The sequence below is a fragment of the Netta rufina genome (genome assembly GCF_964035555.1).
Source record: "Netta rufina genome assembly, chromosome: 10".
Lineage (NCBI taxonomy): Eukaryota > Metazoa > Chordata > Aves > Anseriformes > Anatidae > Netta > Netta rufina.
Window position 1 is genome coordinate 7,191,580 of NC_140133.1, and position 27,036 is coordinate 7,218,615.

The window sequence follows — 27,036 nt, forward strand, 5'->3', positions numbered from 1 at the left end:
GGTTGATGATAGAAGGCTTATATGTCAGTTTAATCTTCTGTAGCAAACAGGATTGTTTAATTCTATAGGATTCTTTACTGTGGTGTACATTATTGTATTTGTCAAATCTATCCAGGATATTTTAAAAAACATATGCATCAATTCTTTAGTTTTCAGAAGACATAGGATGTAATTGAATTCTCATTTTGTGGTGGGAGAATTAATTGCCTAATGTTATATTTTCATGTGTAAATTAATTCTTTGGAAAAAAATAACTGATTTTGAATATTGATCAATTCTGTGGGGAGGCCTAAGAGATACACTTATTTTGTTTTACCTAGTCACTTTGATTCTGAGAAATGGAAAACAATGTTTATAAAGTTTATGAAGATGAAATTCAGCTGCTAGAAGAAGAGATTAAACTGTTGGCTGAGAAGTATGACGACCTAAAACAGGAATCCACCTTTTATTCTGATGAAGAGATACTAACATCAATGTACGTTGTTTTCACATGTTGGAATAATAACATTTTTTTGTCAAAAGTCTTGGGTAAAGCTTTTGCCTGTATGTTATGATACTAGGACTTCCCTTACGTTATTTTTACAGTGCTATTATAAAGTAGATCTCATTTAGGACATGGGTCACATTAAAAATAAAACATTAAAAATAATAAGTAAATATTTTATCATTTTTTTATTTCCATCTGATTTTTATTTATTTTGTAAAAGGCAATCATTGTGGGTCAGCATAGTAATGAATATGCTGTGGTGTGGGCCCCACAAAGCTGTTGACCACAAAGGCCATGTGTTTCATTATAAAGAACAAAACAGCTCAGTTGCATGTTGATATTAAAAATAAATAAAAATAACAGTGGCGTGTACAGATGGGACTAGCTATATGCCAAATAGCAGGGCATATTTGCTATAGAATATCAGTTAAATACTGTACATGTATACTCCATAGATAAACTATGCCATTTAGGTTACTAAAGGCATCACAACTCACTCTGATTGTATGTCCCTCCAAGTAGATGATATATCACAGTTTATAAGAAAGACTGTGTTTACTTGGCAGTGAATGTGAGGTCTGTAGGTTAGAATTGCTTATTGTTACTGTAATATGATCTAACTGAAATTTGACTCGCTGCTAGCTGATCTTGGTCTGAAAATCATCAGAACAAATTACAAATGTTTTTTATTTAACAGTATTGCTGTACTGATTTAATAAAACATGTTCTTAACTCTGGATCTTTTACCCTTTTATTTTTTTCTTTAATTCTAGAAAATTATTCCAAAAAGAATTTCAGGGAGAATCTAAGGGAGAATGTCCATCAGACCTGAAAGCTCAGCTTGAAAGCCTAGAGAGAGAGATGTCATTTTTAATGAAGTTTACTGGTATTCACTTCACAAGTCATTCCAAGAAAACACTGGAAAAAAGTAAGCATTTTTGTGCCTGTTACTAGTGCTATACTGAGCATGCTGTTTAAGATCATGCATCCACAGATATTTTAATTCCACTTTAAATGGTAGCAGAAGAAAATTAATGTATTTCAAAACAATCACCTTAATTGATATAAAAGTTTCTGAGCAAATACTGTATTTTGCATAGTGGGAAAGTGAAATACTACCATGAAATTAGTTTTGTTTTCTTAACATATTTAACTTGATTTCATAATCTGTATGATTGACAGTAACAGTTGGTACTTTAAGTATGACTAATGGAAGAAATGCAATAGTTGTATGGGATTATGGTATCTTGTTAACTTTCTTTTTTATAACAGATGAAAACAGAACAGTGCAGAAGCACAGATTGTCAGGGAATTGCCACTCTTTGCCTTTTCAATTGGAATTTCAGCTTCTTGAAACACAGGTAATGACCAATGTATGTTTAAAAAAAAAAAAAAAGCCAACAAACAAAACTTCAGATGGATAAATGTCTATAGCTACTTTTTCACCTGAAAGCTTCAACTGGTATTTTGTCATTGTGATTGCCTGCGCCTCCTTAATTTAAGCCTCAGTGAATAGTTTTCACTCTATAACAGGTGGACCCAACTTTTGGATTCCATGTGCATGCAGGCAAAATAGTTTTGAAGGCCAGGTTCTGCATCCAGTCATGAAATTCTTATCAAACTCTTGTGTAGTCTTTTATCTTGAACTGGAGCATGGAAAATTCAAAACCCCCCCCTCTCTTAAGGGAACTGAGGAAAAGCTAAAACAATATAAATCTGAACAAATAATTTTTTACTCTGATTATGTTCTTACTCTCTTTGCTAGTGTGAATAGCTATTACATCACAGGGATTGAATGGAAATTACACTAATGATTACTGATTTTCTGCAAGGAAGCTGTAGTCAGAACCTTTTAGCACAGAATTCAAAATGATAAATGATAGAAATCAGCTTCTACTCCAATTTGTAATAATCAGGAGATTTTCTTCTCAAGAAAACTTGATTTATGGCTCAACTTTAAAGGTACCTGTTAAATAGAATGCTTAGACCAGATAGTGTTAACAATTGCTTTGCTATGTAAATTGTCCTTCCTAAATTTAAGAAAAGCCCTTGTTAATTTAGGAAATGAGTATTTAGATACTCACATGTGGGTTGTGTAATTTGAAACTGCAAGAGGTCAGTTGAATGAAGTTATTCTGCTACCTCTTAAGTCCACACATCACATGGATCTTGCGTGCCCGTTGAAAAAATGTTACCATTTGTTTGTGTAAAACTGCATTTAGCTTTGAGCATGGAGAGAGTCTGCATCAATTGTGGGACTTCATTAGATTTCTGTTTGTTTCTCACCTGTATGCTACTTCTTTAATTTTTTCCAAAATTTATGTTAACTGAGTGCAGATGAACAGATACCTGGTCGATTTAGGAGTGCATTCACAGTGCTTAAATCTGTTGTACCACTAGATGGCAATACTTACCTATCTAACGCCTAAATCTTGTAACCAGCACTCAAGTAAGCAGTTTGTTTCTTTGAGAGCAGGTGATATGTAGAAAACTGTGTGTGTGCGTATTAAAAATCAAACCTTCCTTTGAAAAAAAAAAATACATAATTGTGTTTTGTTTTTTTTTTGCATGGCCTGATTTCTTTAATAAAAATACATAGCACCTGCAGCTTACAGTTTAAAATACAATACAATGTGTCTTCAGACAAGACTAATAAGGCCTGGAAACTTTTTTTTTTGGTGCCTCAGGTTTCTTGCATATTAAAACAGAAGTATGCATGTTTATTCTAATATACCGCATTTAAAGTAACCTGTACTGAGATCAGCATGGGCAAGATAATGTAAAGTTGCAGCTAGTTTTACCCATTCTGAGAAATAAAAGAAAACAGCTTTTTGGGAAATGCTCAGTAGACAACAAATATGTTGGTATGCAACAAAAAAAACATTTTTATTCACACTAATCAGCTTGATCTGTTTAATCTAGTAAAGTTGCCATAGTTAGCTCCATAGCATCTTAAATTAAGCCAATTGGTATACAGTAACAAATTAGAGGTAATTATCTCTAATTTTATTTATAGATAGCTTTTAGTATGAATGACACTTAACACTTTATTCCAGGCTACAGTTTTACAGAGGAACAGACAGATCTGAGTTGAGTTCACTGTGGCTAGCTTTCAGTGATTGAAGTTGATCATTAATGGAGTATTGGTCACTCACCGCCTGACATATTCTGCATCTTATCTGTTACTTTGGTTTTGGTGCAGCGTCAGACCAGCACATAGCTTATATCTCAAAGCTGGCTAGTGTTTTGCCAGCTTGGAGTGCAGGCTTATTTGTACAGTCTTATGCAGAGATAGATGCTTATGAAGGTCAGAATGTGGATGAAGAAAGCAGTTTAATGTAAAAGCATTTATTATTTCCACTCCAACTGCTGTTGGGTATTACAGGACATGTACAATTAGCTTGAAAATCTGCTTAAACAAGTCTAAAACTATTGAGAAAGGAATCATTCAAGAGTTGCGTTCTTCTCAAGAACTTTACAATTAAATCTTTTTATTTGACCCCTAGATGGCATCTTGGCATATGTTAATAACCCATTTCCTGGAAAACCAGTCCTCTTACAGGGGACACATTAGCTTACAGCTGCTACCAGCTTCTCTACAGCTCCATGCATACGTTGAACCTTTTGCTCTAATTTTTTCTTTTTTTTTACCTGAAGTTACTTGCTCAAAACATTAAACTTTGTAGTGTCTTGGCTTGCTTTTTCCATCTTTACTGATGGCAGTGTTAGCAGTACTTCTGTCCAACCTGCACTAGGGATTGCTGTGGTATGTTTGCGTTTGCCTTCAGCTTGTCCATTTAGTTTCCTCTGTTGCCATTCCTTTGTAGTGACTGGGAATAAGAAAAAATACAGTCTCCAGGATTAAGTGAAATATTTGCTATGGTCTTCAAGCCATTATTTTAAGCCTTTCCATTCGCTGTTATCTAACATTTACCTCCGTGTTTAAGAATGTGGAGGAAAAAAATAATTATTTTGGCTTCATTACTATATGATCTTCTTTTCTGAATGTTTTTTATATGCTGTTAGGTATTTTAATTTGGAAACATTTTAATTTTATTATAATGTATTTATCCCTAAGTTTTGTTTGTTTGTTTTATTAATTTAGGATAGCATTAATATGTTTCCTAGATGAAACATTATACTTGAGTTTTCTGGTTTATGTGACAGCTAGGAAGGTGTTGTGCTGGAAAATATGAAGAACCTTAAAGAAATGGAAATGACATGGAAGGAAGTAGATAAACCTCTTATAAATAAGTCTTCTTTTATACATGTATGTTCTCTGTGTTGAGTAGTTGAGTTATTCTAAAAGCCTTGCTGTCTGCATGGTACTGATATTGTTGAAATAAAAAAAATCACAGAAATGGGATGTATTTTAAAAAATGTTGTTTTGACTATTTTTGTGTTTAGAAGCATTTGCATATCTTTTTGTATATTTTATGTATAAATACATTTTTTTTCTTGGTAGAGAAAATTCTAAAATATCTCATTCTTTCTCCAATCCAGAACAAAGAGAATGTGTCTGCTGTTATTACTGATTTCAACATTAGAATGGAATCTGAAGAATATTCAGACTTAAGCAAGTTTGTGTCCAGGTAAGGTGGACTTTTTTCTTTAAGGAGACTTACTGTATGGGATATCTGATACTAAAGGCAATACCAAATCTTCATGAAAATTGCTTGCAGTCAGTTTCTTTGCTTGGTAATGTACTGTTAGCCCAACCTGAACACTTCTAATCCCTACTCTGTATCCTTCTGGAGAGAAGATGAAATGAACATCATTTTTAAGGTCTGAAAGGGCTGATAGGAATTCATGTTAAACGGAAGCAGGTTCTGGGTTGTAATATGTTTTAGCTGTTTGTAATTGTTTGGTTCAGATAAAGATGCAACAAGCTAATCTCAGAGCATTTTCATTAACGTAATCATGAAGTTATCTGTTACTCAGATGTGTATATGTGTTGCAGATGTGCAATGACAGCTAAACTTGGATGAGGAATGGCTAAAGTGTAATACAGAGCCCCTCTCCAGTACTTGCATGCTACTAATTCTCTGCTCAATATCCCATTTCTCATCTTTATATCCGGATTTTTTCATTGATATTATGTAAGAAAATAAAAAGGTAGAAAATAGTTTAAAAATCTGGAGTAGCGTATTTGCACAATGGCTTAAAAAAACAAATGCTAAAACTCAAGCGCATTACTGCATGCTACTCTTGACTATTTTCTGGAGGATGTCAGCTTTTGGTATGCAGGATGAATAATGATCAAATGATTTGTCTCTAGTATTCCACTGTGAAATTTGCTGGCAAACTATGCTGGGAACAAATCTATTATTTCATAGAATCATTATAGAATGGTTTGAGTTGGAAGAGAACTTTAAAATCATCCAAATCCACCACCACCACCCCCACACCCCCCACCATGGGCAGGGACACCTCCCCCCAGCCCAGGTCGCCCCCAGCCCCATCCAGCCTGGCCTTGGGCAGTGCCAGGGATGGGGCAGCCACAGCTTCCCGGGGCAGCCTGGGCCAGGGCCTCACCACTCTCAGAGTGAAGAATTTCTTCCAAATATCTAATCTAAATCTACCCTCTTTTAGTTACCCCTTGTGCTATCACTGAGCTCCTTGACAGAGTCTCTCCCAAGCTTTCTTGTAGGCACCCCTTAGGAACTGGCAGATGTAAGGTGTCTGTACAGCCTTCTCTTTTCCAGGCTGAACGACCCCAGCTCTCTAGCCTGTCTTCATAGGAGAGGTGTTCCAGCCCTCTGGTCATCCTCACAGTCCTTCTCTGGACTTGCTCCAACAGGCCCCTGGCTGCCTTATGTTGGGGGCCTCTGAGCTGAACACAGTACTGCAGGTGGGGTCTCACAAGGGCAGAGCAGAGGGGGAGAATCACCTCCTTCAACTTGCTGATCACACTTCCTTTGCAGTCCAGGGTATGGTTGGCTTTCTGGACTGCAAGCACTCATTGCTGGGTCGCATCAAACTTTTCATCTACCAGTATTCCTAAGTCCTTCTCTGTGTGGTTGCTCTCCATCCATTTGTCAGCCAGTCTTTACTGGTGTTTGGAATTGCCCTGACCCAGGTACAAAACTTTCACTTGACCTTGTTGAACTTTGTGAGGTTGGCAAAGGCCCACCTCTCGAGCCTGTGAGGGTCCCTATGAATGGCAGCCCTTCCCTGTCTCTGAAGAGACAGCTGCACCACTCAGCTTGGTGTCAGCTGCAAACTTGATGTGTTCTTTAAGTGACTACTTCTGTTTTATGTTATTTTTCAGACTTGAGAAGGGAAAGGGAAGGCAAATGGATAGGGAAGAAAAAATGTTTGTTACCTTAGGCTTCATTAGTCTGTACTGACAGCTGAGTTTTTGTTAAGAAGCTCTGGAATTTACTTGCAGGTCTACTAAAGCTAGTGTTATGACTAAGAATATTAGCTGACTGCTCTCAAGTAGCAGGATTTAGAAGAGGAAATTACTCTGTTTTTTATGCATATTTTTTGACAGTAGAGTTGTCTTGGGACTTGACAGTTACACTGAAAATTAATGTGTTGAAACAGTGGCAGACTTTATTTCATCCTAGCTTGAGCACTCATGTTTTGTCCCTCTCTCTTCACTACCCTGGTCTTTTTCCATGTCATGCTGGTATTCATAATTAAACATATGTTTTCATGAATGCTATAGAATGAATTAAGACTTGACCATCAGTAAAGAAAGCAGTTCTGCTTTCTCTTTAGCTTTGATTTGTATGTACTGTTATTCTCATGCCAGTGTGTAAATTCATGAAGCCATAAGGCAAATAAGACTGATGTAGTAGTCATTTGGTTGAAAAAAGTAATTCATAATAATGTATAAATGTAACGTACAGTAACTGTATTTATTACTGATCTAAGGCAGAAAATATGTGGCCAAAGTGTGGTTGATGTTGGCAATGTCTGTTTTGACAGCAGTACACCATTAGACTGACTTATTCTGATTATGCGATCTCCCTTTATTGTTTTTTCAATCTCTTCTTTAGCTAGTTCTGATTTCTTACCCTAATTCCCAATCCCCTCTTTTTCATGTCCAGTTTCAGGCTTTTCCGAACTAGTCCTTTATTCTTCACTCTCCTAGTTGCTCTTAGAATCTGGATTCCCACACTTTCCCTCCCTCTTCTTCCATTTCTTGACCAGCTGAATCTGGTATTGTTCTTTTTCAGTCTCCCCACCACTTTGTTTCCTTCTTTTACTGTCTTTAAATCTTCAGTATTCTTTTTTTTTTTTTTTTTTGGTTACATTTTTCATAATGTATCATTGAAAAGGGTCTTTAGTAGCACTGGAGTTAAAAACTTGGCGGTCAATTGTAATTCCCAAGCTCATGCTGCTTTTTAAATGCTTTGGAAGAAAACAGGAATACTAAAGCACTTGAGCAACATGTTTTTAGAACAAGCAAAATACAACAGTTTAATTTCAAACAGCTACTGCTGGAATATGTAATACTTTTTTTTAAAAGGTGTGCCATTTCTTAAATATACTGTGACAGTAAAAGGTATATGCAGATGGAATCACAACACTGTTTTTGAATTTTGCTCCAGTTATCACCTATGTTAAGCTTTTATTAGTGCTGAGGACCACAACATCTATGAAAAATGCTGTTCCCAGGTTTTTTTCCTATTCTTTTTGACTGAACTAGCTCAACAAGTAATGGGAGATCAGCTAATGCATAGATTACTTAAATAGGAGGAGTTTATACAGACAATTTAAAAGCTACTGTTTTATTAATTAGAATTTATCAGTCAGAGTGAAGGATTTGTGAAATGGCTGCATTACATTAAACACTGCATGGGCTAGGTCTCTTGGAAGGGAGGTGAAGCATGAATTCTTCCCACAGCTGTAAGAGTCATTCCTTGGTTTCATATCCTAATGCAAGATGTCTTGTATGCTGCTCCGAGTTAAAATAGGTTTCCTGTCTTAAAATAACTTATGGAGCTTTGAATAGTGTCATAAGATTTAAGCTTCTTGTATACTTTTGTGTTTTGTTGATGTTATTTAGTAAAAGGGAAATGGTGTTCAGATGAAGGGCATGTGATTTTAACCTGATTCATAGCTAAATCTCAGCCTGAAAATGCTATTTGCTGTTTTTGGATAACTTTTCTGTTACATGGATGTTGGCTTTGGACATCAGTGTTTTCTGCTTCTAGTGGATTATTATTTTTTAAATCTGGTGACATTTTGTATTGCTTAATTCTTTCCAAAAAGAGACTTTAACATGCACTCTCATAATACCTTGTTATATATTATTTTGAAAGTGTTCTTGGTATTATAGAATATGTGGTAGTTGGCTTCAGCATTAGGAATTAAGGCTAATTTAGGAATTTACTTGTTCTAGACACAGGTTTGTTTATTTGTTTATGAGTAGTTTAAAAGCTATCAGACAGCTAATTGAAACGGTGCCCATATGCAGACTCCTGGCTCCCTTAACAATGTAAAAAAAAGCATTTATGTTACTTGTATCTGTTCATGCCAGCACAGATCCCCCCTCCTCCCCGCAAGTACCAACTCCAGATTTCTATTGTACAGATACAGGGCTGCTTAAATTTACCCAAGAAGAGTATATACTTAGGAATAACTGGTTCTATACATACATCATGTCCCACGTTTAAAAAATAAAAAAATAAAATAAACTGCCTATTTTGAAACAGTGCATAACTAATTTACTACTTAGTTCTCCTTCATCTCAGATATATGGTCTGTTTGATCCAAGAATCTTTTGTGCATGATCATTTTCTCATACCATTCAACATTGTGATTGCACGACAAAGGTGGGCGTGTTATATTATGTTTTTCATTCTTAAATTGGAGATTAACAGTACTGGTAGAAAATTGTTTATCAGAAGATGATAAATGGAGAGGGCCTTTTGTTGCCTAATGACTTTCAAACTCAGGAGCTGAGAAGCAGAAGTCCTTGCTTCTTTCAAAACTGTAATTTCTTCTTGTTACCTTAACCATTTTGTTTGCCTCTTTAAATGTTTAATGCTTCTATGTACGTCCTATGTATATATGTAGTTGTGCTTTGTTCTGCATCAATTTGTTTGCTAGTGACAGCTTTAATATGTGCTGTAGTCCATCCCTCTCAGGAACATACCTATATGTTTTGTAGGCTGTTTTTCACATTTGAAACTGTTTGAACTTGTTAGCCCAAACCATCTTTCTTTGCTAGAAGACCTAGCCTTGAAAATGTTCATCTATATTGCTGAAAGATGAATCTGAGAGGAAAAATAAAAACAAAGAACACCATGTTAAAATAATGTCACAAGGTTTGTGACCTCCTTTAAAGTACACAGAAGTGGATATTCCATCAGAATTGTCTTTTTAAAAACACATTGAGTACGTAGCTGGTTACAACCTTCTATTTCACCTCTTTCCATGTACACGGTCTTAAAAGGCATATTGCTTTATGTGTAGCATCATCTTCACTAGACAGCGAGATGTGGGCAGTCATTACTAAGTCTAGATTTTTACTATACTGTGTACAGATTTTTATATGTATAATTATGAGTTGTGGTTTTTAAAAAAAGACAGCCCTGTCCAGAACACATAGCTAGTCAGCTATTGTAAATCAGTATGTGTCTACTTCCTTCCAGGGACTCAATTTTGCCTGTACTGCCAGCATTTTTTTGTCTTGGCCTAGTTTTGCTGGCAGTTGTGACTACTTTAGTAACTTCCTTTTAATGATGTTGTTCTTTCCAGGCTAGGATAAAACTTGTTTGGCTTTTCTTTTATGTTTTCAATGTCTGAATGAACATCACATTTTTTCCAGTGTGTTTGTGTAGCACATTGCTGTTCCTGTATATTAAGTAAAGCTGGATCTGAGGTGAAGCTCTCCCCTGAATTGCTGAAATGATTCAGTTTGCAACCATTTTGCTAAGGGCTTCAGGTTTCTGCTCTCAGCTATTCTGAAAACCAAAAAGAATAGCTTACCTCAAACAAGAAAGGTATTAGAAGACAATCTTACACATAAGCTATCTGTTACCTGCATTTAGTTTTCTGTAACTTTCTGAAATACTCTCAAGTGTCTGTCAGGTATTTCTAAATTTTTCCCACACAAGATTTGTAAAATCCTATACTGGTAACTGAAATAAACCTTTATTTTCAAGGCAGCACTTGACAAGTATGTCTTGACAATGACTAATATTCTATTTTGTCTACCATGGCTTCACATGAATGATGATGGGAAGCTTTTCATCCTTACAATTACAGAATCTTGTTGCTTCAGGTGTTCAGACACTCGGCTTTTGTTAGCTTTGGGGGAATATTGCATTCTTGCCAGGATTCTTTAGTCAAAACTGCACGTTCTTTGAGTGTTCCCTCCTCCTTCCCACTACCCTGACCATGCAGGATGGATGGTTGGTGATTCAGCAATTTCTGTCTTCCTATATTCCTTCCTTTTCCTTCCTTTTCCTTACGTTACTAGAAATTTGAAGAGTAATGATTTTTATCCCGAGACAAACACCTCCACCTCACCTTCTCCCCAAACCAGCTCTCCACCTATTTTCGCTGGTTTGTCTTTAGTACAATTATTCCCTGTAAAGTGGATGCATTATTATATTTTCTGTTTTGATTAAAGCATGTGTACAGCTTTTCAACTCTAATGGTCACCTTCACTTTGTTAACAATAAAGAGGGTAAAAAGGTCTGTTCAGGTTCCTTATAAGCAGAAACTCTCTACTTGTGTGATGGCACCTACCATAAGTGTTCACAACTTAATCCAGTCGGTTCTAATTCTGATTGTTCTGAGGCAAGTTTTTGCGCATTACTGATTTCTTTTCACCGTCTTTCTGGGCTGTTACAGAAGGAATGTGTAATGGTGTCCTACCAAAAACGTTTTGCTTATATGCAAAAAATGCAGTAAAGGTATAACAAAAGGAAATAACTTCAGTGCTAGTCATTGAAGTAGAAAAGCTGCTTCTGTTTGGTAGCTATGGTCAGCAGAAATGGAAAAAACTCTTACTAAGCATGGAATCATTGTACGTGAACATTTGCACTTGATGCTGTTGAAATTACTCTGAAAATGGCAACGCCAAAGCAATAAGGTCTTTTCTTTAATTCTCATATGCTTTGTATCCTGTATTGAAAATTCCTCAGACTTGCCAGAAAGTAAAATGACTACTGCTGATCTCCCTCTTTCCAGAGGCTTTATGGGTGAAAAACTAATTATTTGCAATGGCATGCTGCCATTGAAATATTACCTTGCCAAAGCAGCATTTGTTAGTCTTATAATATAGACTGTAAGCACTGCTGAACCCATTCTGGCTATTTGAACATCTAGCAAAGGTGTCTTTGCACTGTTCTTTGTAGATCATCAGGTTCCAAGAGAATTTAGTGCAAGCATGGGATCATTTGAGTGAATAAAGCCACATTGTATCCATGTATATCCATGCTCATTAGATGAACTGTTAAACCATGCAAGAGTCCAAAACTGCAGAAATGCCGAGGGGAGTTCTGCCAGAATCAGCTTGCTCCATCCAGATTAATTAGTCTCTGCTTAGAAAGTGCCTGGCACCAATATCTCTGCAGTCCATTTCTCAGTCATGGATTTATCTGCATCAATTTTCTTCATCCTGCCCTACTGCACTGATTATTGAAAATCACTATTTTCCTTAATGGGAGATGACTCAAGATTTAACTGTATATCAACACTTATTTCTAAATCAAATTTGCCATGCATCATCTAATGAGCAGACTTTCTTGCTTTCCATATTTCAAGGTTAATTTTGAAAAGCTGAATATCATGCAGGCAGAGGCCAATAATAAATATCATGTAAAGATGTAGTTGATTAGAACAAATATCACAAGATCATTCAGTACCTAATAATGTAATTTGGTTAATCTTACCATTTTTTCAGGTTACTGTTTATCTATACGGTACCTTGGAATTTATTCAGAAAATAGAGTATTAGATGAACAAGCATAAAGTTAAACTAAGATTTTTATAGGAGGACTACTTTACTGAGTTATCACGTATTACATACATGACTAATTTTGTATCTTTTGAGGATTTTAAAGCATGTAGTTTTTTTTGTTTTTTTTTTTTTTTTCTTTTTCAGTAAGTACATATACTGCCCGTCTTTTTTTTTTTTTTTTTTTTTTTTGGTGAATTCTGAAAAAATCAAACAATACTAGTCACAAATTCTTAAAGGTAAAATTGCAAATTTTAGGCTATAGAATTGATACTTCTGACTAGTACTGTTTAGGATAAATAATATATTTTTCTTTTACAGCACTGAAAAACACGGAAATCTTCTGCTGTTTTTTAGAAGCCTTTCATCTTATGCTGAGTGGTATGAACATCGTAGATGCACATTCTTACATTTCAAGGTACTGTTTATTGAACTTTTCTATATAAATTCTCCATTTGGTTCTTAAGTTGTTCATCAAGATGGAGCAATGAAGAAGAAATTAGCTCTTCAGCAGAGTCTGTGAATCTTACTTTTGTGTGTTCAGCAGAGAATATTAGGTGAGGATGTTTGTGTTGTATTCAAGGGACAGTGCCCATGCTTGGTATTTTTGTCGTTTTTTTACCATGCTAATGCTCCTGTCCTCATATGTAGAAGGAAATAAGAATATCAGTGTCTTCTTTCTGGAGGAGTAAAATGGTTGTTTATTGCCATTGCATTTCATTTTGGGTGTGGAAAAAAAAGGGGAGGGGGGTAAGAAACCAGAAGAAAATAACATTTGTGGTCTTTGGCATTTAAGCATTCTTAAAGACTGGATCTGTCTCTTTTGAAAGTGTGACGACATGTGTTTGGGTGACAGCACTTCCAGTTCTGCAATATTTCACTTGAAGAGCAAATAAACTGCTCCTCCCTTTTAAGTGGAAAATACTATCTCAATTTAGTTTTAAATTAATGTTACTTGGCTTGTTAGCTTTGTACTGGTTTTAAGGTAAGTAACTCTTTTTCAAAGTGAAAATACAGCAGTCTTGCAAACACAGAACATCTTCTGTGATTGAGTGGTTAGTGTTACAGGTCAATGTTTAACTACTTAATTGTTTTTATTTATTCTTTTAGCTCAGTTTTATTTAGCTCAAGCATTTACTGTCCTTCAACTCAGCACCCTCATTGCTTTTTAGCTGTATTATGAAGTGTGGCCTGCTTTGATTCCTATATTTTGAATCTTCTAGGTTCTTCAGAGTACTGTGCTGGATTAACATTTTTCATTCTCTTTAATCTGTTTGGTCAGTTCTGATGATGTTTTAAAAAAAATCCTATCCTCAGCTGAGTGTAAACTGATGTTGTCTAATCCTGCTGGTTGTTTTATAAAGACTAATCATTCAATAGTGAAATAGAGACTGACAAGGTAGAGAGAGCACAGAGGGCTTCATGGTTTTATGGTGTGCTTTTTTGTTTGTTTGTTTGTTTTCTTGGTTTTTCTCGCCAGCTTCACTAATTCTTAGATCAGCCTCGTGACAGTAGCCACTGTGGTTTCTGGGACAATGTAAATATTCCTCATTGTAAAATTCAGTACAAACATTTAAAAAATAGAAGATAGTATTTTAAATTGTCACGTGTGTCTTAAGGAAGCAGTTCTAAAAATGGTTTGGTCAGTCTCTGAATGTAAAGGATAGTGGTATTTCATATAGAATGTATCTATGTCTTAAGTGAATGTATCTCCATACATATATTGTATACTACTGGTTTACATCAATGTTACAAATACTGTTCCTAAAGTTACTTTTTTAATTGACAAGGATAGTGATGAGAAAAGCAGACAAACTTGTGAGAATATGATTGAATATGGTCCTATGAAGGTATTCTTAGGCTGCCTTATTTATGTCAGCATTAGTAATAATTTAATTTAGAAGTAGAAGGCTTTCTGAGATGAGAGAATTAACAAAGGCATGGTGGATCAAATCTGACAGTTCCAAGTGTTCAAAGCTAGATGCTAAGGGTAATATATGCATTTGTAACAATATCCTGTGTTTAATTCAGTGAAAGTGGCTAGGAGTGGCTTTTAACATCTGCATAAAATAAATGAATAATCTTATCCTGTAAATATTTGCACTTCAATAACAATATTAAACTTTGGATTTTTTTCTTACTACCAGCTTGATAGACTTCAAGTATATATCCAGCTAACTGGAAACAGTACTGGAGAGAAGACTGTTTTTTGGGGGGGTTTATATGCATTATGAATTAGTTATTGAAAAGAAAATTACCCAGGCTATTAGGTAGAAATAGGCAGTGCTTCTAATAGTTTTGTCATAGCATAGCGTATTAAAAGCAGGAAAGGTGGATTTCTTCCCCCCTTTCTATTAGCTCTGGTACTTGAGAAGGAAGCAATAAAGTAGAAGTGAATGGATAATTCAGTAGTAATGGAGATGTGAGATAAATGACTATTGCAATTTGCAAATGAAGTTGATCATCAAAAATAGCAGTTTTGTAGTGTGTTTTTGCAGTTAAAGGGAATAATTGTGGTACAAATAACTTGGATTAAGCAAAAAAGCTGCTTGTCATATATATTTGACAATAAGTAGGCTATTCTAGAGAGCAGGGGCAGCTTTAAGTAAGTTTGGATAGAACGATGTTCAGTTGTAAACAAATTGTGCTCTACATTATATATTCCCTGCCTTTGAGCCTAAGCAGTTGTGAATTTTTACTGTAACAGGTTAGTCTGCAATATGCATGCTTCTCACACACCAAAAAAAAGAGTTCAGTATACCTTTACTACCTTCTGCTGCTACTCCTGTCTTCTACTGCAGGAAAAAAATCTACAAGGTAGTGCTTTAAATAAATTTTGAAGAGGTGATTGAAGTGTCCCAGTCCTAGCTTAGTGTGTTTTGTTCCCCCCCCCCCCTCCCTCTCCCCCCGATAGTCATATAATATTACTTGTATGGCAGGTCTTGCTGCATTGCCACAATAAATATGTTTAGAAAATGGATTTACAGCTACAAATAATTTTCTGATCTAGGCACACCCATAGTCTGCTATGAGACTGCATAACTCAAGTATGTAGGCATTGTTGGAAGAGCAGATTATTCAAGTTGATAAACAAGAAAAAAATTCAAGTTTTATTGGAAATACAGAGTAGAAATAAGTAATGGGGAAAAAACAGGGTACATTCAGCTTGATATCACAAAAAAAGAAGGCAAAAAATCTTGCATAGTATAGCCCTTCTAACTTTTGATGTTTTCTCGTGCTGTGAATGGGGAAAAGTAAATTAAAATATATCAGATAATGTATTGTCTGTGTGGGGCTTTCAGAAGATACTAGTTGTCTACTTGTGGTGTGCTCACAAAATATTAAGAGCGTTAAATTAGAATTCTTGTTGATGTCTAGTACCTTTTCAAAAATATATACAACAACCTAATGTAAAATTAATGATGTGGTAGTAGTAAGATCTTAGCATTTGTGTGTGCATGTATTACATAAATGTGCATACACGTGTTTATGCATGTGTATGCACATGCTTGTTTTCACAGGGAAATAATAGGAATAATTTTGATATGTATTGACTCCGTTAATATTACAAAGAGCTTTATTTAGTAGTAATGACTTGTAATGAGAATAAGATCAGAGGCACTACTTAGGCTTCTAACTTGTGTTTACTTCATCTTATCAAATGGAGATGAGAGAATTGCTGGCTTTTATTTTTTTCCTGGTCTAAATTTGGATTGAAATTGGAATGTATTTTGATATGCTTTGCGGCTGTTTATCTTTTTGCTGAATACCTGGAAATATCAAAATTTTATGATTTAGATGGGAAAAATGAAAATCAAATGTTTTTCTTGCTGTAGGACTTCTTGTTCTCAGATGCACTAAGACGATGGAATTTCTTGTTAAAATAGTCTAAACTGGAAAACTGGGGATTGCTATGCCTTTTTTGAGTAATGGGATCAGGGCAAAAATATACTTGTCTTGCTCTTCATATTTGTATACTCTTTCCAGAACGATGAACCCACAGCTGATTCTTAACATAGTCACTTAACCTTAAAAAGTGACTTACAGTTTCGTAGATCTCAACACTCTTAGTGACAGAGCATCAGTAAGTTCAAAATTAAGTTTGAATTTATTAATAATTCCCCAGAGCACAAGCGCTAACAAATCAAGGCTTAGCTAAATAAGATAGACATAATTAATACAAAATACCTTAAAAAATCAGTATTCTAGGTGGTATTAATACATCATGCATTTGGTGCTTAACTAGTTCTACGAATTAGATATCTACACTAGCTTCAAAGTTAGTATGAAGTTGATCCGGTAATAGTACTAGCACTTGTTTGGCATTTGTTTATTTGAAGAGTTTAAGCCTGTGGTATTTGAGGGGAGAAACCAAGTTAGAAGAAATGTATGTTTGTGTAATTAGAAACCCTGTGTTCTGAAAGACATTATGTCCAGTTTTAGCGAATGGATTGAGGTCTGCACACATAGTTTTCTCTTTTAAATAGATTGTTTTAAAGTACTTGAGTGAAATGATGCTAGTTTCATTTGCTCGGAGTTAGCACTATTTTTAGATCAGTGATAGAATCAGCTTTTCTTTTTAAAGATTTAATGTGATTTTTGTCTAATGAGCGAACGTGTTTCTGTACAAAGGTATTTCTGTTTCTTTGTACTGACTGCTAGTTGAAATCTTGCTTGTTTACAGGTAAAAGCATTAATTCAGCTTTACTGTTAATTATATTGTCACATTTCCTGTCAAGAAAAAGCGGTGAACAAGGCTCAGTTTATATCATGCCTTAATAACAAAGGTACTCTGTCATACCATGCTGTATGCTGAGCATTGTATTTAAATGGGAAGATAAAGTTGACTCATACGACCACAGCTGAACAAGGTGTGTGTATATATATTATATTTCCATCAAAAATGTGTAAAAATATTTATATGTAGTATATACAATTGAATGCGTATATATGTATACATTCAATTGTAATATATATCTATAACTGTATTTAGATTATTTTTGAAAGAAAAATACTAAAGGAACATTTGACACATTTGAATGTTCCGCTTGCTTTGTTGCTAGGTATACTAAGCCTAGATAAGAATTTTTCTCATTTTCCACTAATCAAGTTTTCAAGGAAGCTTTAATAAAGTTAAACATTGCTAAGTTCTGTGTCTAAACATAACTTTCTTTCATATGCAACTTCATTCCATGCACTTTCGAAGGTCAGCTGAAAAAGCTTCATTTCAGATCAAAGCGAGTATGATTGGAATTAAAATTTATTTTTCCTCTGTAGCTTGCTCGAAGAATGTTTGTGTTTATCTGAAAGCAAAATGTGGTGATTGTCCTGGAAATTGATAAAGAATGTGAAAAAGCAGTTTCATGATTTTCCCTACATGTAAAGAATAAATAGTGAATTAGAAGTTGAAACCATATGCATGTGTACACACATTTTTATGCTTTCATCAACAAAATCTGAAAGCATGGGTGGCATTGTAACTCCTAAATTAAGTGGATGTTTTGAAATAGTTATTTTAGAGGAGAACTCAGTTTCAACACAGGAAAAAGTTCAGGGTATGCAGGGAAAACTGCATTAGCAAAAGAGAGGATATAAACAGGAATAAGAATGATCTTCTGTTACCATGCTTGAATTTTGGCATGTATAATTATGTAAGTAGTGACTAGTAGTATGTCCCTACAGGCAATGTTCTCAAGCAGGAAAAAGCATTAACGTGCTTTGCCAGGAGGATCGGATTGCCTTCCATCCGTATCTCATCCATACGCGTGCGGATGTAACGTGTGTTGTTCGACTTGCAGAATGTGTCATCAGTGATTGTAGTAATGTTGTTGTACTGCAAAACAAAACAAATTTTCATTTTTAAGTAAATACACATGCACACACGCATACACAGACGTAAGTTAGAGAATTGCCAAACTGTAATATTATTATTATCCCCACTCATTTTATTGTCACTGGGATTGATTGTGTTAAAGATAGGTAGGAATCAAGTCTCTTCAAACCAATCAATGAACTGATAAACAATTTGAGGTTTGGAATGTATGGTTGACAAAAGATTATTGCTTTTTTTTTTTTTTTTTTTTACCTTTTCTTATTAGCTTTTGTACACCAAGTATAAGAAATTTTTGCATGATAGTTAGCTAAGAGCTTCTGACAGTAAGGGTACTTAAATTTTGCTTTATTCTAGAGAATTATTTCAAGTCTTAACTACTTTTTCCTCCTGTGTATTAATGAGGATGTGCATGTTGAACACTGGTTGTGGCCAAACAAATGAGAGCTAAATTGTTTTATGTGGAGGAGCACTAGACATCTGTAGCACAACTGCAGTTTAAACTGTTTTAGAAGGAAATGGGGATTGGTTTGTGCAGCTAGGTCTTTTTATAATATAAAGTTAAGGAGATAGTTCAGAAATACCTGAAGGTGAAGAATACGCAGACTCTCTGGTAAGTTCAGGGGAACAGACTCCAGTGCATTATGTCCCAAGTAGAGGTAGGCCAAATTTGTCAGCTTCTATTGGAAAGAAAGAGAGAATCATTGCTGATATTGCTTACTCTTGTTTCTGTTGTAAGCCATGTATATTTTTCTGATTGCAGAGAAAGCCAATAAAGTGATCTAACAGGAAATATTTTGCTGTGAGTGTTGAATCCTATTGTACCAAGAAAGTCACAGGCCTTCTATGTGCTGGAAATTTCAGTGTTGGCATACTGGTCATAAAAACTTGACACCACTATAAATATATATCCTTGTTTAATAGCATTTATGTCATCCACAGACTTGTATTTGAGCCATTAGTTTTGAATCCACTATTTCTTTGTGTGTGAGAGAGAAAGGAAGTAGGTAGGATTATATCTTAAAGACAAGAATTTTTAGATGAACTACTACATGAGTGCGCCACTGTCCGTAGGAGTATTATTCCAGAGTGCCTTAAAAACAAAAAACCTGAAAAGCTGCTTTCTCCTAGTTTTTTCTTTGATCACAAAAACACAAAATCCCAGTGATGGCATACTCCTTTTATTTACCTTGGTTGCCTAGATTGTCATCTTTTACTTACTTTGAAAGCATTTGCTTTGATTCCTCTGCTCTTGATTCTGTTTTGGTTTGCATTAAACGTTGTTAGTTTGGGAGGTAGAACAGGAAGTTTTACAAGCCGATTTTCAGCAAGAGAAAGTTCTTCCAATAACAGAAGCTTTGAAAAGGCTCCATCTTCAATTTCTTCTATCCTATTTCCACTAAAATCAATTCTTCTCAAAGTAGCTATACACAAAAGAAATAGAAATCTAAGTATCAAATTTATAGTTGCGTAGCATACTAAACATGCGTGGTTTTGTTAGATGTTACAATGACAATGACTGCACTATCCTGTTAGTATTTACATTTGTAGATCACAAAACGTGAATGAAATCCACGCTTGGTTTTCCTCATTATTGAGACTATATATATATCCACATGTATGTGATCCTTCCTGTTTGCGTAGAGAAAACATGATTGTAGATCCTGGTAGAATTTGCAGTGTCATAGAGTGAAGTAGGTGGGAGAGATCTCTGGAGCACTGGAAAGAAACGTACACGGTCATTTAAGACTGGCCAGGAGACAGTCAAATTTGACTTTTAGCACCCTGTTGCTTGATTAAAATGGATATGTGGGCCAAAGCGGGTTATCCATATTGTCTTCACAGTTCCTCTTCTAGCACAAGCACTGAATTAAGTAATACACGTTGCATAACCTAGCAAAATATAAAGTATATCTTGTTTTGGCATAATATTAAAGGACAACAACAAATTCATTATTGTTACAAATTACTTACTAATGTCAGCAAAATCTGAGACTGCTATCCTTTTTATTTTATTAAATCGTGCGTATAGGTACGCTGTTTCCTTTGGCAGTGGGGGTACAGCTTCGATATCTATTTCCTCGCAGTACACGGATCCACTTAAACACACACAGAGCAGACAAGTAGGTAAATCTGAAAGCAAATTATTTTGAGTAGACAGTTAAAAGTTATTCAACTAATATTCAAACAATTTTTTTCTGGTATCTTTACTTCTGGTAACTTTTTTTTTCCTGGTATCTTTACTTCTGGTATCTTCTATAGAGATTTCCCCTCTATTAAATTTTTAGTTGTTCTACCAGCAGCAAGTTCCACACAGATTTAATACCCTGATTTTTTTGTCTGTTTTTGTATTCTTTCATGCGTAATTTCCCTGTGTTATATTCTCTGTTCTTAACTGAGCTTGTCTTGGAATGCTATTAATCCATATTATTTCATTTTTTAAGTGTAGAACGTTGTGAATTTGATGACTGCAACGCTTTGGCCATGTTAAATGTAATCTTTAGAACCATTGCTTTCAAAAGAGAAAGTCATGCAGGAGAAATATCTGGAAGTGCCCACGTTTGATATTACAATTGCACTGGAGCATTTCTGGTGGGGTCATGTATACTCTGTGTTACTCCTAGCTACTATTTTGTCTAATCCTCTTTATAAAAACTCTAGTAGTGGTGATTATATAATTGCTTTAGGCAATCTGTTACTGAGTTTTTGTATAGCTATAATTTTGAGTAATGACAGAAACTCTATCTCCTTTAATACAGTTTAAGTCTATTATGGCTTGTCCTATCTGTCATAAATGTTAATAAACTATTATTCATTTCTTATTTGTGCTAATTCTTTATGACAGGAATATTCGGATACATATAACAAATACGGCTTTGAATCCAGTTTTGTTACCATTGTTACCTATATACTGCAAAATTTTGGTTGGCTTCCAATTTGGTCTGTAGTAAAGAGTAGTTTTGTGCTGGTAGGTAGTCTGTTAAAACTGCATAGCACAGAAGGATCTTCCCCAATCTGAAGAGTTACTGAAATAGTAAATACTGAGCCAAACCAGTGTATGTACTAGAGCACTTTTTTTTCTCCTTCTCACAAAGGAACTGCAGAAAATGGGATTGACATTTGGAGCTTTAACTTGAGTTCCACCCAGTTTGCTTTTTTTTGATTTGGTTTGTCATCTTCTGTTTGGGGGGGAGATTGTGGAAAAAAAAAATGGTATCACTATCTAAAATGCAGCAGTTTCTATGCTTGTTTGAAACTCTGTAGAAACTCTGGGGTTTTCCCAGATTTGTTCCTGTTTTGATGCAGGCTTGTTGACAGATGCTATTTGGCAATAGCTAATCCCTATGATTAAAACTTCAGTGCAGATTGACACTCCAGTGGTCTTGCTGAATCATCTGTGATATCACAGATAGACCCAAAATGTTTCTCTCTTTTCTGTGCTGTGTTTGTCAGAAAACAGCTTTTTCTTTTTACATGTAAAAATCATCGTGGCTCATTAGGAGACAATACACCTCAAAGCTAGTAGGAAGAATGTTCCTGACATATTTTAACTGTTTTTGTCCTAGGAATCATATTATGCCCAAATTCATTTACATTTCAATTCAATTTCAAAATTTTTTGGATGTTTTACATGTTAACAGAATCAAAAAATCAAGAATGTATAAAATGTTGACTTCCACAGTCATCAGATGCGCATTGTGAGAACAGAAGTTTCAAGTTAAGCTATTTAACTTAAATATATTTCATTGCAAGCTGGGGAAACTGCGGACTATATTGAAGTATATATTTTCCTTTTCTTGCTTGTACTGCCTAGCTTATTTAATGTGGGTACATCTCTACAGCAAATGCAAATGGGTAAGTCTAGAGAGATTCTTATAGGCTGTGTTGTGTATTCAGTGTTTACCTGAAGATACTTTGATTTATTAACCTGTTCTGTCAGAGGCAAAAGTTTAGAAGACTTTCCATAGGAGATATGAAAGATGTTCATAGATCAAAATGTTATTTGTATATCCCTTGTCATCCTCTGTATATTCAATTTTTATATTCAGAGCCTTTTGTAGAGTTTGCATGTTACAGTATCCATATCCATTAACTTACTTGTATCCTTTGTTGGTTTTACACTGCGTTCGCTGTCATCCCCTTGCAGTCTTAGGGCAGTGTCAAGAGAAACGTTTGTTGCATCCTTTGTGTGAGAGCAAATGATATTTTAAAAAACAATAAGCACAGTATTACAAGGGTCTTAAATAGTACATCTTTTCAAATGAGCTTCCTACATCTTCTTGTGACATTTAATTTTTATATTCATCTTACACACTGGATGACTAAGATGATATATTATCCCTTTTGTATGTGAGCTCTGCAGTTTGAAAGGCAAAAAGGGAAGATGTTGCTGCTACTGTTCTTTGGATAAGACCACTAACCATAAGGGGACATGGGAGGGTAGAAAATATCAACTGTTATGGGGAAGGAATACGTAAGCAATGAGTGTCTACAAAAACCTGCACCTTTGAAGACACAGTATTTTGCAGAAGGCATAATGCAAAATTTGAAAGGATTCTTATGACTATAATTTAAATTATTTGTGTTCAAAAAAAAAACCAAAAAGAATCCCAATGTTTCCTTGCATTTGAAATTATCTGAAATACCCCATAGAGATATTTATTAAACTTTTCAGTTGCACGGAAACTTGTTTTATAAACATGTTCATTTCAGGTGTTGGCTGAAGTTTTGCAGTACGTATTCATTAAATGTACTTAAATCTCTGTTGAACCTGAACTCCTAACAGATAGTCTTTAGTGATGCAGGAAATTATAGGTTTTCATTGAATATGATTGGGATTATAATTACATGCTATTTCCCTTTACAGCAAGTCATACTATGGCTTGCACATATTAAACTTTGGAGGGCCTGTTAGGTTGACCGTAGCAGTTGTGTTTAGCTAGCATCATTTGTTGTCTTTTTTGATGGGTCATACTTGCAGGACAGAGTAAGACAATGTGCTTCTCACTCTACTTGGCTACCAGCAACACATGGGGAGAACTACATCAACAGGTGTGTAGAACATTTTTCTTTAAACATGCTTAATGATCAGAATCTTGGCCTGAGTACAGTAACTGAAGAGAGCTTCTCTGGTTGCTCACAAGAGAAACATTTTTTTTTTATTTCCTCATTCAGGCATGTAGCATACTCTTCATCTACTTACAGCAATGTGAAAGTAACACTGTCGGTTTACTTCTGGTACCAACTTTGCTTTATTTATTAGTGGGAATATTTGTATTTAGCAATATAAAACCATTGAGCTTTAGAAACAAGTATCTTGGCCAGCCTCTGTCATTTTGACCCTTTTTTAGCCTGTGAATCATCCATCACTTGGCTTGCCTCTGCGTCTGTCTATCCAGGCTATGGCCCTTTTTTTTTTTTTTTCTTTTTTTTTTTTTTTTTACAGTTTTGTGGGTTTTTTTGTAATGTTTGGGAGAGGTTGGTTTGTTATAGCAGAACATTTCTCCACAGGTTAGAATGCTGATGACAGTTCAGCAGCTTCTGTGTAGGGTAAAAGATCTGCAGTATTTGGTATAGAGAAGTTGGAGTGTAAGCTGAAAAGTTAGAAGACTCAAACAGCAAATCTTTAAAAATGTTTAGTTTGCACAGTTCTGTCGATTAGGCATGTAAAAACATGATACTGACAGAAGTATTGATGCCCGTAGAAACTTCGGTATAGATGTAGAACAATTGCACTTTTATTGTAGTGTGCTTGGCTCACAAGGGATGCTTTTAATATGCTTTAATATGCTTATGTGAAAAGTGTTTGCTGACATAGCATATGTACCAGCTGTAGGTTTCTAATACAGTATCCTGCTTGAGGTGTGATCCGAGAACAAGTATGCATGCGAGTTCTTTACAGGATACAGCACACAACTAGTTTCTGAAAGCAGGAAATGTCAACAAAAGAATAAAACTGATTATTTACACAATACTGTTAAATACACAAACAATATATTCCCAGGCCCCCAAATAAAAGTAGAAATAACCAGTATATTGGCAGTATTTCCTGGTCAGCTATAGAAATTCCTAGCCACGGAATACTGGTGCAAAAGATTGGTTGGATTATAACTGCAGAAATTTTGTTACTTCCATATATAGGGTATACATTGAAGAAACATTGACCTGCTTACATACTTAAATTCCACCTGCCTCTTGCACTTGACTCTGCAAACATGAGTTCCTCATACAAAACCAGATTACAATTTGGTATCTGAACACTTTAAATATCTTTAAAACTTTGGCAAAGTAAATGAATGATTCATCCTGATAACACACAAGGGTGTTCTATGAAGCTGAATGTTTATATTCAATGGAATAATTGAGTACAGACTCATGAAGGTGTCTAACTGAATAGTTCTTCCTGTTGTAGAAATCAAGATTTCATGATTTTAAATTTCTAGTATTTTAAATTTCTAGACAGGAGAGGCTGTTGTTTCAAACAATAGATGTTATAATGGATATGGCTTGGATTACCTTCTGCAGAATATTACACTGGAGTTCACTTCATTTTTTTGATTACAAACACAAATGTAGATGGTACTTCTGTTTTTTGGAAAAATTCCAGTTCCTTTTTTTTTTTTTTTTTTTGATAACACAGTAAGGAGTTAACTGTGTCATGCTTTTCTGACTGGGCATGTTTGAAGAAACTATTGGCACGTATTTCAGTTACAGTTAATGCTTGAAATATTCTGGAAGCTACGATTTCTATTGTAAGTGAATAGAAGACTTGCTTGCATATCCAGTGATTTTAAATTGGGAACCTTGGAACTTGTATAGATGTATTTGTTGCACATAAGGAACTAATTTATTATTTTGCAATGAAAACACGTCACTGGAGGACCGACCCGATGGAAATAATGACCGATTGCATTCCTGGAATTACCCTAAGCAGAACTGTTGGCCTTCAGTAGACCTCCAGTGTATATTGCTGCCAGCACAGACGTTGATTGGTTTGTGGCATATCTGCTGGCACTATTTCCTTATAGGTATACAGTATATTCCTTAGTCGTCTTTTTTGCTAAAATAGTAGTGTATTCCTATTAAAATGATTTTAGAAGCAAATGTCATTTGATGCTGTGCCTAGCTTGTTAAAATTGATGTGGAGCTTTTTAAAATTTGCTTATTGAGTAGATAGTCACCTATTTGTTGAGTTATTTAAAATGGTCTCTTTATCAGAGGTTTATGAAACATGTTACTGTGTCACTGTTGCTGATGTCAGATTCAGAAATGAATTAGGAATTTTTACTATAAATATTGAGCTGCCATTTTTAGTTTAATACTAGAAAGCTATAATTAAATGGAATTTGAAAAATAGTAAAAATATATGCAGAAATGATTTCTCTGTAGATGTACTGGAATTTATTACTTATAACAATTACCTTCTGTTCTCCCCTTTTATTTGTTTATCATGTTATTGTAACAAGTACAGTTAATATTGATAAAAACTACCTTGAGGCTATTAATATCCAGATCTGGTAGTTACCACTTTGTTTAGAAATGTCATTTTCCTTGGCAGCTAGTTTTAGGACAATCATTGTTAGCTTTCTTCCTACCCGTCTGATGAAGTGTTGTATCTTGTTCTGTGCATTTCTTAGGTCCTGTCAGAGCCACTCTGAACAGAAGGATGAGGGCTTTCACTGTGCCTTTCTGCTGAGGCTGTTGCACTTCATTCAACTCATCTCTATTTTTGTGTCTTGTGTTTAAATTAACAAGCATGTATGTGGAGCACATAGCAAAACAGTTCAGAATTGACCGTTTGGGGGTGCTGATGAGTGCCCTTAACACATTTTTATTGCAGCGTTTAAGAGTCTGAAAGTGTTAACACTATATGCAATTACAGCAGGACTGGACATTCTGTAGTAACTTAGGACTGCTAAACTGTCAAGTAGCAAAAATACCAGGGGAAAAAAAGGGCAAAAAAAAAAAAAAAAAAAAAACAACAACCACCAGGTAATAGTTTGAATCAAAGGAAAACTGATTTATGATGACAGGTTACATACAATAAAAGCACTGTTTCAAGTGTTTTTTTTTTTTTTAAATAAAAAATAACAACAACCACACAACTAAATAAAATCACCCTCCTTGCTTTTAATTTAAACTTATTTTGTTAATACATTAATCAAACTGTTTAGCTAGTGTGCTAGTACATACTCTTCATGAAACTTGAAAATAGTAGGTACATAACTACAGCAGAGTTTAAAATGCTACATTCTTACTTGCAAAAGCAAGTCTTATGAGGGTTTCTCAAATTGTAGCAAGGGTAGTATTTTTGTGGTTTTAATTGGAGTGCATTTCCCTTATATCTGAAACTATTGTATGTTTTGCCATTATTGTGAGACTTCTCCATAAAACTTGCATACATGCATGTTACACCTTATTCATTCATATAATGCTTAGCAATTAAAATATTAAACTGATAAGATAAATACCTTTTTTATCTCCTTGGACTGTATTTCATAATCTTGGTGGATCAGGCTTCCCATGGTAACATCTGTATCATAGTCATAAAACTTGAATGGTTCTTGCTGTATAGGTGGTGCTGACTTCACCAAAGGTACAAACACAAACAGAAAAAAAGCAGGCTGCAAAGTCTTCATTTTCTCACAGAACAGTGTATCTGGCTTGCACAGAGCTGATGAAGATCTGCTAGTGTGTTGACTATGGAGAATACTTTCTTTGTGACTGGAAATGAAAATGCAATCCGTCAAAACAATATTTAAAGCCTAGAGAACTAGTTGGCAGGGGTTTCTA

The 27,036-nt window shown here is 35.0% G+C and overlaps 2 protein-coding genes across 2 annotated transcripts in view; one reads left to right on the top strand and one right to left on the bottom strand.

Moving 5' to 3' along the window:
• Positions 1–27,036, top strand: part of CENPP (centromere protein P) — a gene marked incomplete at its 3' end in the record, with an annotated part of 139,940 nt that overhangs the window by 1,486 nt on the left and 111,418 nt on the right. Inside the window, exons 2-6 of the mRNA XM_084292885.1 lie at positions 321–475; positions 1,261–1,415; positions 1,760–1,848; positions 4,991–5,079; positions 12,735–12,831. Coding sequence (XP_084149011.1) covers positions 339–475; positions 1,261–1,415; positions 1,760–1,848; positions 4,991–5,079; positions 12,735–12,831 — 567 coding nt within the window. The 5' untranslated portion in view covers positions 321–338. The remainder of the gene's footprint in view (positions 1–320; positions 476–1,260; positions 1,416–1,759; positions 1,849–4,990; positions 5,080–12,734; positions 12,832–27,036) is intronic.
• On the bottom strand, positions 18,076–26,882 carry OGN (osteoglycin; the record flags this gene model as incomplete). Its single annotated transcript, XM_084292934.1, has 6 exons — positions 18,076–18,246; positions 18,828–18,923; positions 19,465–19,667; positions 20,218–20,376; positions 22,342–22,426; positions 26,715–26,882. 6 exons carry the CDS (start codon positions 26,880–26,882, stop codon positions 18,076–18,078), a joined length of 882 nt encoding a protein of 293 aa, XP_084149060.1.